Source organism: Vipera ursinii (assembly GCF_947247035.1).
Source record: "Vipera ursinii genome assembly, chromosome: 1".
In the NCBI taxonomy this organism is placed as follows: domain Eukaryota; kingdom Metazoa; phylum Chordata; class Lepidosauria; order Squamata; family Viperidae; genus Vipera; species Vipera ursinii.
Window position 1 is genome coordinate 334,217,168 of NC_139512.1, and position 13,657 is coordinate 334,230,824.

At 41.6% G+C, this 13,657-nt stretch overlaps 1 protein-coding gene across 1 annotated transcript in view; it reads left to right on the forward strand.

Moving 5' to 3' along the window:
- Window positions 1-6,448, forward strand: part of SCARA3 (scavenger receptor class A member 3) — a 31,944-nt gene extending 25,496 nt beyond the window's left edge. The window contains exon 6 of the mRNA XM_083360704.1: window positions 3,826-6,448. Coding sequence (XP_083216830.1) covers window positions 3,826-4,265 — 440 coding nt within the window. The 3' untranslated portion in view covers window positions 4,266-6,448. The remainder of the gene's footprint in view (window positions 1-3,825) is intronic.
- The last annotated feature ends 7,209 nt before the right edge of the window (window positions 6,449-13,657 follow it).

Consider the following 13,657-nt stretch of genomic DNA (forward strand, 5'->3'; position numbering starts at 1 on the left):
AAAATGATTTTTTTCCCTCCCTCATAAATTTGGACATTTTTTTCCAAAAAAACCACATGTCTACACAAATTATTATGTCCACAAGCTCTTATATATGCTTTGGTTTGTATATAATGCTACATTACAATAAGTGGATCTTACAGCTTTATAAGTGAGAAGCAGTAAATCATCTTATGGCATGGTGTGATGTCTGCACCCTACTAACACATTAGATCTCTATTGGACCTGGCTGCATTCATTTGCAAGTAAGGGTTGGATTCACACATTGGGTTAAGCATTAAATTAATTTGTTTGGTCTTTTAATTTAGGGCAATGTATGAATACAATCTTTTTGATCCGTAAGTCACAGTTTATGGCTTAGCGTTATGTATTGGTCAAGCATCTTGTCCAATTCAATATAACAAAGTTAAAACAAACTATAGCTTATGGCAATTTGTGAGTCCATCTCTTGAGATTGATCACAATGAAACAAATTCTATGCCCTTTTACTTGGAAATAAGCCTTAGAAAACTCAATAGAATATTTCTAAACACCCATGCATAGAACTAGATATTCCCCTGTGTCAATACAGTTGAGAAAGAAAAACCTTGCATGGAACGAGAGACGATATTTGCCACAAAACTGGTATTAAATTTTGAGCGGAATAGTCACCACTTCCTTTTAGAAGTGACTATGAGAGACAGAAAGAGAAAATCACCATTCCGTTATCTCCCAGACTAGTGGTTTTCCTCCCTCTGAATGCTGACCTCATAAACCCAGGTAATCGGGTGTGCCTGGATTTTGACAAATAACCTTGATTCTCTCAATGCTGCTCCAGAGCTTTACTGGTACCTTTACAGAATAGAAAAGTGCACTGTTGTCTTTTACTTGCTGTACTTTTTAACTAGGGACGCGGTGGCTCAGTGGGTTAGGACGCTGAGCTTGTCGATCAGATGGTCGGCAGTTTGGCGGGTCGAATCCCGAGTGCCACGTAACAGAGTGAGCGCCTGTTACTCGTCCCAGCTTCTGCCAACCTAGCAGTTCGAAAGCACGTAAAAAGGCAAGTAGAAAACTAGGGACCACTCCGGTGGGAAGGTAACAGCGTTCCGTGCGCCTTTGGCATCTAGTCATGCCGGCCACATGACCACGGAGACGTCCTCGGACAAGCGCTGGCTCTTCGGCTTTGAAACGGAGATGAGCACCGGCCCCTAGAGTTGGAAACGACTAGCACGCATGTGCGGGGGAACCTTTACCTTTACTTTTTAACTAGTTAGTTAGGTTATATCCTAGAATATATAAAGAAAAGCTCTTCATACTTTGTAAGTTTCTTTACATCTATGTGAAAATTCTGGCTTTGTTAGTTTCTGGCTACTTTTTTTAAAAAGGCACCATATAAATTGTCTCATCAAAGCAGAAGGCCAAAAGACATTTATTTGCAGTTCCAGGTTCTCCAACTTAGAATTAAACAATAAATGAGCATAGATATATTATCACAGCAGTAAGAGAGCACTGCTGCTTGTGCCATTTTTATGTAACACACAATTATATCAGTCTACCACCTGCCTGTCAAATGCATTACCTGGGGGAAAAGAAAACAACAATTTGAATTTTGGAAAGATGTGTCTCAGATGAGTAATTGAAGCTAGGCAGCAGGAATTATGTGTCTGCAGCAAGCAAGGAAACTTTGTCACTAGCTGAGCATCCATTGAGACTTACAATACCAAAACTTGAGTATCACGTTATCGTATAATAATGGGATTGAGTGTCCTTCCCTCTCTCTCTCTCTCTGTATATGAAGAAAAATATCTGCTTTTAACTTAAAACATCAATTTTAGAAAGGAAAACAATCTTACTATCCTAATTATTTTTTAAAAAACTGGAGTTTTTTAAACTTGTATTCTCCAGTGGATAATACATGACTGTTACAAACTCCGTGACTTTCAGAGAGGAAAAACTTTGCATAAAATTACCCTAAGGTTCTATCTTCCACTCCCCAAAAGCTATAAGAACAACCTAAACATTTTCAGAATGCAGATGTTTTGCCTCTCTGCAAATATTTTGGGCTTACAACACTAGTTATTTGCAAGGAGTACAGCTGTTGTTTATAGTACTAATGTTGCTTTTACTGGTCTGTCCCAGAATTTCAAATCAAAACTTTGTTCAATCCTGTTGCATTTTAGGGGAATTTTTCTGCACTTATGCTGGGGAACTTCAGTTAGAAACTCTTTCTGAATTTAAAATGCACTTGTAATAAACTACATACTCATGAAATACTCACTTTTCAGAATATTATATTATGAACATATGTACAAACAAGTATTATAGCCTACAAAATTACATATATTAGAAAAGGCACAAAACTGTTGTTTTAGAGGGAAAGGTATATAAAATATGTGCTTTAAGAAGAATGCACAAAATGCATATGACATGTTGTAATTATTACATTTGCAAACTGGGAAAAAACATGCCAAAACAAACATGAAAATGTGAAAGCAAGCAAATCCAAAATGCCTTAGTGCACTTGATATGTCTTGGGCCTAAGTCAGGCTATTTTGTGTCTCAGGCAGGATGAAGTAATAATGGTGCTTCCACAAAAACAGCACGCTCCAAAATATGTCCTGAAGTTACAGAGGATTATAGGATGGCAGAAGAGTTTATGTGAGCCCACCCAATGCACCATTTCTGTCCATTGCTCATTCCTTAAACAGGCTCTTAAGCTGCTGTCCCAAAGGTGCTTTTGCAAAAGACAACTGGACTTTTTTTGTTTTTCCTTGAAGACCTTTCACTTCTCGTGCTTCTTCAGTTTTTAAGCTGCTCTTCTAATCAATTCATGTCCATTTCATCAAGTCAGGAATTATGCCAGGCACTACTAAGCACATCAAGGGTGGTACTCCAAAATAATTGTACCCAAAACTCCAAAAGATTTGGGGGGAGGTTGGAAAGTTTTAAGGGATGAAATGGGTACTCCTCAATCAGGTTTAAACCCTTCAACCAGGCTGGGTGTTTTTTTTTCTCTTAAAATTCCTCAAAAGTCCTACACTGCAAAAATGGGATAAATATTTACTTTGCCCACTCTTGGGGGTTTGGATCCATAAAGGGGTACTGGCAGGCCATGTGGGGCCCACCGTCTCTGCTTGTGGCACCCTGGGCTACAGCATCCTTACTTGAGGATCCTTAGGGTCACCGTGGGAGATGATTAAATAATAATAATAATAATAATAATAATAATAATAATAATAATAATAATAATAATAATAATAATAAGTTGGAAGGGACCTTGGAGGTCATCTAGTCCAACCCCCTGCTCAGGCAGGAAACCTTATACCATTTCAGGCAAATGGCTGGCCAGTCTCTTCTTAAAAACTTCCAGTGTTGGAGCACTCACCACCTCTGGAGGCAGGTTGTTCCACTGGCTAATTGTTCTAACTGTCAGGAAGTTTCTCCTTAGTTCTAGGTTGCTTCTCTCCTTGACCAGTTTCCATCCGTTGCTTCTTGTCCTGCCTTCAGGTGCCTTGGAGAACAGCTTGACTCCCTCTTCTTTGTGGCAGCCCCTGAGATATTGGAACACTGCTATAGTTTGGAACACTGCTATAGATAGTTTTTTTGGAGTCATCTTCTACAGATTACCATTGAATCAGAATATGCCATTTTTCATCTGTTTTGCTTCTTTCCTGGGCTTTATCCATCATTATTTTACTGAAATGATTGTATAATGTGTAATAGTTTTATTTTTGCACACTATTCGGAATGATTTTTATCATGACCAATGTTAACCTGTTTTTTTTAAAAAAAAACCATATTGCTGCCCATTTGCTTAGTCTTTCCTTGCCTCTTCTCTTTCTCCAGGTGTTCCTGGCCCTCCTGGCCCCAGGGGATTCAGAGGAGAGCTTGGCATTAAAGGGCCACCTGGAAGCAGAGGAGTGAAGGGTGACATGGGGAGTCTGGGCCCTCCTGGGCGACAAGGCTCCTTGGGCCCTCGCGGACCTCCTGGACCTCAAGGCGAGAGAGGCACTGTGGGCACAAAAGGCCCCACTGGATTCAAAGGAAGCAAGGGTAGCTTTGGACAAGGTGGTTCCAAGGGGCGGGCGGGCCCCAAAGGGGACCCTGGATCTCCAGGGCCTGAGGGGGCCATTGGTCCACCTGGCCCACCTGGCCCACAGGGGAAACCAGGCATCCCAGGCAAGCTCGGGGCCCCTGGTCCTTTAGGGCCAAAGGGCCAAAAGGGGGATCCTGGTTTACAAGGTTCACGTGGATTTCCAGGCCCCCCAGGCCCTCCAGGAATGTAAACACTCCCTTTTTTCTTCCCCCCCCCAAAAAAAGTTTTGATGTGGACAATTTGAAAAAAAAGCTCTTCACTGCAGATACCTGTCTACCCAGGAAGGCATCAAGATAATGGGGAATGGATGGTGTCATTTATTCTGGACTGTCAATCTCCGTTTCCAGCAGCTTCGGCGTAGCTTGAAAAATTGCTTCAAGTCGCTGAATTTCCTTAATTTTGGGAACTCCAAAGGCAAAGAATTGCAGGTCCCACCACCTCAAGCCCTTTCTTTGTCTCTCCGGTTACACAGTGAATCAATCAGTCAAGGTTGGCATTTGATAGATCACCTTTTGATGATGGCCTTCTCTGCCATTACTGTCCTTTTTAACGGAAACGGGGTGGGAGAGAGAGAGAAAGAGCCATTCTCTATATGCCACAGCTGGGGAAGCTTCCTTTCTTTTTCTTAGTCCTGCAGCAGGTGACACATCCCCTATGTCCTGTGATGGCTGCCAGTGGCTAAAGAAGACCTCAAAACAGAGCAAGTTACTGAACTATGCAGTATTCATGAGAGCAGAGACCTATCCCCACTGCTGTCAGCTGAGCACCATAAAGGGTGGGCTCATACACAGCACAACGGCCCAGCTCAGGTTTGCAGTCAGAAATACCATCTGACCTCAGCTCTCCAGCCAGAAGGCAGAAAAACTGGGGGAAACCTCCCACATTGTAGAAAAGAAAAGAAATAGACTAGAGAGCTGGGAGAAAACCTCCCACATTGTCAAAACAAATGCTAAATGGACTAGATAACACAAGAGTAGGTGGATCAAAGAACTAAATAAAATAGGATAAGGCTTGTCACAGCTTACAGATTTTCGATCTTTAAGATGGTGTGATAATGGCTGAAACTGTGTTCTACTAGCATATTTTTTATACATGATCTAGCCAAATATTGCATGCTCTAACCAGAAGTGGATCTGCACACAAAGGTTAGTCTTTTCCATTACCTGCTACCTGACTCAAACAAGGAAGGGTACAATTTTTATTCTGTCGAAGGATGCATTACTTAGGAGTGAACAAAGTTGAAATAAACTATGCTTAGGGCCACTATTCTCTCTTTCTGGCATTCCTTTGTCTCTACTTTGATAATTCTCTTTCTAACTTCCTCTTCTCCCATATAATGAGCAGGATAGATTGCTCTTGCAAAGGGCTTCTTAAATGGGTTTCTTAAATTAGACTGAATCCTCTGAAATTAAATTGAGGGCGACATATCATCCTGGGGCTGCTGGTTGCCTATTCGTATTTTTACTAAAGATATCAAAAATTGCATTTGGGATCATCTGCTTTCTGAGGAGATCATCTGCTAAACTGGATCATCTGCTACCCAAAGCCAGTAGTCCTGGCTTTATAGGAGGTTTCTAAATTCCATCTGAACCTCCAGATGGATCCACAGAGCAGATACAAGATCATATTTGTATGGCCTCTTTCTATAATGATAAGTAATACATTTGGAGCTTCAAACAGGGAGTAGTTTCCATCTCCCAAGAAATATGGATGAGAAGGGACAATAAAACTGGCTGAAAGTGAGTTGGATGTAATTTTAGCCATTTAGCAAACCTGGCTATTCCAGATAGTTGTATATAGTTGTATACAGTATAGCATCCTCATATGATAGTAGAACTCACTGCAAAAGCTGCTGAGGTGTACCTTTGGATTGTGCTCATTGACACCGAAATATGGTTACCTCATGTGGCCTAGAGCTGGTCCCACCCTCTCAGTGCTTGGCTATTAGCAAAGTAAGTAGGAGGAGCAATCACTGGTAATTAAAATACATGGTTTGCATGTATATGGACCTAAATTCAGTCTCTAATATCTCCAGAGGGTTAAAGCTCTGGAGAGAGATTACCAGTTAATATAGCCCAGTTGGGTAGCTCTAGAAATGGAATAAATAAATAAATAAAAATTAGCCATGCTAAATGAATAAATAGGCTGACTCAATTAATAGCAACTTCCTGTCTTCATGTTACACAGTTGCCATGTTTTTTGTATATATGGGTGTGTGCATGTGCAAGTGTGTTCATAAGCGTTATCGGCTCACATGGTTGTGCATTCATTTCATAGTGCAATTAGATTGTGTCACTGATCTTTTCATCTGTAACTCTCTTACACAAGTATAACTGCTAAACATATACATCCAAAACAATAAAAAATAATAATGTAAAGGTGAGATGAAATTGCTTGTCTTCTTTATATGTGGTGGAGCAGAGACTTGTAAACCTTGACCATTCCAATGTCTGTATTTCTTTGGGTGGCATATTCTTCCTGACAATCAGTTGGACACCCTGCTATTTTCCTTATGAAAGAAAGTGTATATCAGAGATCATCTGTCACTGAGAGTTGGACAGCATACAAGTTTAAACAATTAGTAGTAGAAATAGTAATAGTGCAATAATAATCTACAATTCAATTCACAATCAAAAGACTAGTAGAAGTTTGATAACTAAAATCCTAACCAAGGAATTAAGGATTATTTAGGTAACAACTGAAAATATATGTTGTTGTTCTGGTTGGTTGTATAGTATAGTTGTATAGTCAGCCAGAAGTTTAGACTGGACTTGGCACCTTTATCTACCTATGTTCACAAGATTATCTGATTAAGTCTAAATCAGTGTTTCTCAACCTTGACAACTTTAAGATGTGTGGATTTCCAGGCTGACTGGGGAATTCTGGGAGCTGAAATCCATACATCTTAAAGTTGCCAAGGTTGAAAAACAGTGCTCTTGATAATTTCACCATTTTGTGGCATTATATGGATTTTACAGAACATGGCAGCAAAAGTGCTGACAGAAGCTTACTTTTTATCATCTCTCCCTGAGTTCATAAGCATCTTCAAAAGTTCCCACTTTGTTTCTAATTCTAATTCAGAATGTTGGCTTCCACCTTTAAAATTCCAGTGTTTTAGATTAAGCTAGCTAAAGGTCCACTGCTTCCCATACCAGCCTACTGCCCCCCTTAGGATGCTCAGCTGAGTAATAATAATAATAATAATAATAATAATAATAATAATAATAATAAGAAGAAGAAGAAGAAGAAGAAGAAGAAGAAGAAGAAGAAGAAGAAGAAGAAGAAGAAGAAGAAGAAGAAGAAGAAGAAGAAGAAGAAGAAGAAGAAGAAGAAGAAGAAGTTGGAAGGGACCTTGGAGGTCATCTAGTCCAACCCCCTGCTAAGGCAGGAAACCCTATACCATTTCAGACAAATGGCTGTCCAGTCTCTTCTTAAAAACTTCCAGTGTTGGAGCATTCACCACTTCTGGAGGCAGGTTGTTCCACTGGTTAGTCTTGCTCTGCATATTCATAATCAAAAGTTATCCTATCTTGGCAAGTCATTGGCTTAGTTTTCTGCATTTTTTAAATATTTTTCTACTGCTGTTAAAAAGGTAAAGGTTCCCCCGCACATGCGTGCTAGTCGTTTCCGACTCTAGGGGCCGGTGCTCATCTCTGTTTCAAAGCCAAAGAGCCAGCGTTTATCCGAGGATGTCTCCGTGGTCATGTGGCCAGCATGACTAGATGCCAAAGGTGCACAGAACACTGTTACCTTCCCACCGTAGTGGTCCCTATTTTTCTACTTGCATTTTTTACGTGCTTTCCTAAAAAGGTGGGCAGAAGCTGGGACGAGTAACAGGCGCTCACTCTGTTACGCAGCACTCAGGATTCGACCCGCCAAACTGCCGACCTTCTAATTGACAAGCTCAGTGCTGCTGTTAGTTGTATCCTATTCTGAAGGGTTATTATTATTATTATTATTATTATTAATGATTTATTATTATTAATGATTTATTATTATTAATGATTTATTATTATTAATGATTTATTATTATTATTATTATTATTATTATTATTATTATTATTATTATTATTATTATTATTATTATTATTATTAGCTTGTTCTGTTTTCCTGTTTCACATGCCATTCTGCATCTATGTAACACAATCACTGACTATCTGGACCAAAGAAAGATCCTATGGAATCAGGCTACTGTAATGGCCTATCTAGTCCAGTTTTCTCTGTCACACAGTGACCAACCAGTTCAGCCACTTTACAAGCATGGTCAAGAGAGAAATATGCCTTGTCCATTATTATTTTCCAGCAAGTGAAAGTTTTCTTTGCAGGAGAATACACTGAATGGAAATACTGATGGGAACAAAGGAAGCAGCATTACTTTTCAGGCTCCCTTGTTGTTACTTTACCCTCACTTTCCATTACTTAAAATCTTAGCCATTGAAATTTTCCAATCTGTATCCAATCTGTTGTTTTGAGGCAGAAAAGCAAACTCTGTAGCTGAGATAAAATCAAGAAGAACCAGGAGGAAAAATTTGTCTGGAAATGCTTTTGCAATGCCACATATTTAAACAATCATATAATCAAGCCCAAAAAAATGACAAGTTGGATGAGTGCCCAGGAACGACCAAATGAAAACTGACTCTGATTTCCCTAAATTCCAATGATGAGCTTCATTGGGGAGGGAGGAAGAGCAATAATGACATCATTCATATTTATTTATTTGACATTCCCTCGATTCTTAAGGGACATGCTAGGATTTATGGGCAAAAGCTTGTAATGTAGTTCTGATTGGCCTTTTGGAAAGCTCCTTTGAATAGAGAAAGATGTGGGGATGCTAGAGGAATGCTTGGCCCTTTCTCCACTGCCTTGTTTTACTCAAAAGCACATCTCCCAGCAGGTTTTACATCCTCCCTTTCATTTAGAAAAAAAATAGATAACCTGTTGAGAACCATATGGAGTTCGGTTCTTATTCTACCACCAAAGTTAATTAGGACAGTTTTTTTAAAGCAAATCCTGGTTCTGGTAATGGTCTTTAAGTCCCTACATGGCATGGGTCCGGAGTACCTCAGGGACCACCTGCTGCCGGCGTCAACTTCCCTCCGCCCTGTGCGTTCCCACAGAGAGGGCCTCCTCAGGGTGCCACCGGTCAGAGAATGTTGGCTGGTGGCCCCCAGGGGGAGGGCCTTCTCTGTGGGCGCTCCGGCTTTATGTAACCAGCTGCCGGTTGAGCTCGGGATGGCACCGGACCTTCGCTCCTTCCGACGCGGTCTGAAGACCCATTTATTTGAACAAGCTGGCCTGGCCTGATGGGGGATGTTAGGGTTTTTAATGGGTTTTTATATTGTTACTGTTTTATCTGGGCGATTATTTAATTCTCTTTTAATTTTTGTACTTTCTATTTATATGTGCCCTGTTCACCACCCTGAGTCCTTCGGGAGAAGGGCGGTATACAAATTTAATAAACATTAAACATTAAACATTATCCAGGGTTTTGGTCTGTAGGAGTGGGATCGGAGAAGAGTGAGATAGAACCTAATTCTATTAGATCATTCTTGCTATTGTGACATATCCTCAAATGTTATTGGAGCTTAGGGGGTTTCTAAATATAGCTGCACAAAACAAAACAAAGCACTATTTTCCTTCTGTGGTCAAGTCACATGTATGCTACCGATTCTCATTTAATGCTGATTCTTTCTTAAATCCACCAAGACATTTGCTGATCAACCAGCTCAGTTGGCTTGTTAGCACAAGCTATTTCAATCACGAGGGGGGAAAGTTATCCTTGTCTAAATGTTATGTCAGTAGATAGTTGCAAACATGTAAATAGCAGGTTGCAAAGATGGTTCTTTGAAGCGGGAGATTCTGGTGCAACTATTGGTTAAACTTGTAAAAGCGGGAAAATAGAGACTTGTGATTGGATACAGTTAAATCAGCTCCAGTATAAAAGCCTGCGACATTTGACAGTTGAGAGTTGACATTTGTGTATTGAATAAACTCTTTTCGTTGCTAACCTCTCTGAGTCATAGTCTACCTGAACCAAACAACTGGCGACGAGGATGGGATAGACGGCGGACCAGAGAAGGATTTGCGGAACAGCTGCGCATAGGCGGCAAATTTGAAAAGAAGTCACAGTCAACCACAAGCGGCCGCGGCAGAATCCACAATTCTCCGAATGGCGCAAATCGGGTCTTTGAAAGAATTCGACCCAAACTTCCCCGAGGACTGGGAAGAATATGTGGGACAGGTCGAAGGCTTTTTACTTGTCAACGGTATAACTGATGACCGAAAAAAGGCGGCCGCTTTGCTAACCATATGCGGCACACCGGTGTATCGGATCGCTGTCGGACTTTGTCAACCGCAGCCGGTCTCAAGCGTTCCGTATGCCGATCTTTTGGCCAAACTTAAAGTGCATTTCACGCCAAGGAGGTCAGAACTCTTTTGGCGACGTATATTCGAAAAAAGGAATCAGAGACCAGGCGAGTCGATCCAAAAATTCGTCGCTGCAGTCAGAGAAGCAGCAGTACGTTGCAAGTATGACAACTTAGAGATAAGAATCAGGGACAGAGTGGTGCTGGGCTTGCGTGATGAACAACTACAAAACAGAATTATCGCTAAGCCCACCGGCGACTTGCAAGAAGTACTGGACGAACTCCTAACTTATGAATCCACCGGGTATCGCGACCCCCCCCCGAAATAGCATGGCTGCGTCTGCTGAAATTAATCAAGAAGGCCTTGTGGACTGCAGGGAGGTGGACCAGCAATGGGAAGCTGACATCGCCGAAGTCACCAGACCGTTTGGAAAAATGGCGGCAAAACCATCCCGAAGCGACGGGCCTGAACCAAGCCGCCGATTCCAAACTACAACACCGCAACGACAAACAACTACGGCCCAACGACAACTGAGAGACACTGCAACGAGACCGCACGACAACGACAATACATGCGGCAGCTGTGGGGGCAATCATCCCCGGGCAACTTGCAGATTCCGTACTGCCCGATGCAGATTGTGTGGGAAGACCGGCCACATTCAGGCCATTTGCAGGGGTCGTGCACGCGACAATCGCTTACATGAAGTCAACGTTTGGCCCGAAGGTAAGGTAACCCCTTACTATAGTGGCAAAGAGACCCCTAGACCAAGGGCTAAATTACCGAACCGCGGGGAGGTGGCGCGAGTCAATCACCGTAGAAAGGGAAAAATTGACAATAGTGCGGGAGGAAAATTAAAAATTATAGTCCAATTGCAAGGAATTCCTTGCAAAATGGAAATCGATTCTGGGGCCTCCGTGTCCATAATCTCCGGTGAAACCCTTAAAATGATCGAACAGAAAAGTGGCAGAAAGATTCCCCTTAATTCAACCAAAATCCAATTGACCGACTTCCAAAAAACCCCCATAAAAATTAAGGGAAAAATTACCCTCAGTGTTAAATATAAGGGGTTTAAGGGAGCATTAGATTTAATAGTTACAGAAGGCCAAAGAACTAGTTTAATAGGCCTTAACTGGTTCCCTGCCCTGGGAATTTGGATAGGGGGAATAAATACAGTTATTAAAAATAAGACCCTCAAATCAGTCTGCGATGAATTCGCAGACGTATTTGATGGGTCTTTGGGTAAATATAAAGGGCCCCCAATTAATTTTAATTTAGACCCGTCGGTTAAACCCATCAGGCTTAACGCCCGAAGGATGCCTTTCGCCCTTAAGCAAAAAATCGAGGCCGAGCTCGATAAGCTTGTAGGCCAAGGCGTCCTAGAACCAGTCGAGGGTGGCTTGTGGGAAACGCCGATCGTCACACCCCTTAAACCTAATGGGGATGTGAGGATCTGCGCTGACTACAAAGCCACCCTGAACCTTGGAATGAAAAAACATGCTTACCCGGTCCCGACGGTGAAGCAGGTCCTCGCCACGATACAGGACGGTGCCATATTTGCCAAGTTAGACTTGGCGCAGGCGTATTTGCAATTAACTGTTTCTAAAGAGGCTGCTGAAGCTCAAACTATAGTTACCCACAAGGGGGCGTTCCGAGTCCACAGACTGCAATTTGGTATTGCAGCAGCTCCTGGCATCTTCCAAGAGGTGATGGAGAGGACCTTAAAGGGCATACCTGGTGTATGCCCTTACTTTGATGATGTTCTTATAGCTGGAAGAAATGAAGAGATATTAGCTGAGCGTCTGGAACAGGTATTGGAAAGGTTTAGGAGGGCTGGACTTAAATTAAAAAAGGAGAAATGCTGTATTGGGGTTAAATCTACTGAATTTTTAGGATTTAGGATAGATAAAAATGGAATTCATCCTACCCCTGATAAAATCAAGGCAATTAAATTGGCACCAGAACCAAAAAACAAGGCTGAATTACAAGCCTTTCTAGGTTTAGTTAACTTTTACCACACATTTGTGCCACACAAAGCTGCCATAGCAGAACCACTACATAGACTTTTAGATAAAAAAAACCCATGGCAGTGGCTTGATAAACATAGAGTCAGTTTCCAAACATTAAAAAATATTCTTTCTAGCCAATCCACAGTAACCCATTTTATTGAGAATAAACCAATTTATTTAGCTTGCGATGCTTCACCTTATGGTGTGGGGGCTGTTATCAGTCATTTGGATAGTCAGGGGATCCAAAAGCCAATTGCATACTATTCCAGGACGCTTACTAAAGCAGAGCGGAATTATGCACAGATTGATAGGGAAGCATTAGCAATTGTGGCAGGAGTAAAAAAGTTCCATGATTACCTTTACGGTAGGAACTTTACCATACTCACTGACCACAAACCATTATTGGGACTGTTTACCACTGATAAACAGACACCCCAAATAATGTCTCCCAGAATGCTGAGGTGGTCAATTTTCCTCTCAGCATATTCATTTTCACTTCAACATAGACCAGGTAAGGAAATGGGACATGCAGATGCCCTTAGCAGACTGCCCTTAAACAACATTGAGGAAGACCCTGCTCCTGTGGGACAAATTATGTCTTTACAGGACATTCCTGAATGCCCCTTAACTGCTAAAGATATAGCTGAAGCTACCAAAAAAGACCATACCCTAAAAAGAATCATGGCCTGGGTCCTTAGTGGGTGGCCAAGCGCTAACCCGGATGCAAAGTACATTCCATATTTTAGAAGGAAGGATGAACTATCATCCCATTTGGGATGTATTTTGTGGGGCAACCGTGTTGTCATTCCTGAAATCCACAGATCTACAATTTTATTAGAATTACATGAGGGTCACCCGGGAATAGTACGTATGAAGGCTTTAGCTAGAAGTCACTTATGGTGGCCAGGACTTGATAAGGACATTGAAGAATGTGTTTCAGGATGTTATTTATGTCAATGATCCAGACCGGAGCTGCCTCACACACACACTCATAAGTGGGAATTGGCCAGAAATCCTTGGTCTAGAATTCATATTGATTTTGCTGGACCTTTCCAAGGGTTAACCTTCCTAGTAGTGGTGGACAGTTTCTCTAGGTGGCTAGAGGTAGTACCTGTCAGTTCTATGACTTCTTGTAGAACAATACAGGTCTTAAGGGGCCTCTTTGCCACTCATGGGTTACCTGATGTAATTGTGTCAGATAATGGGCCCC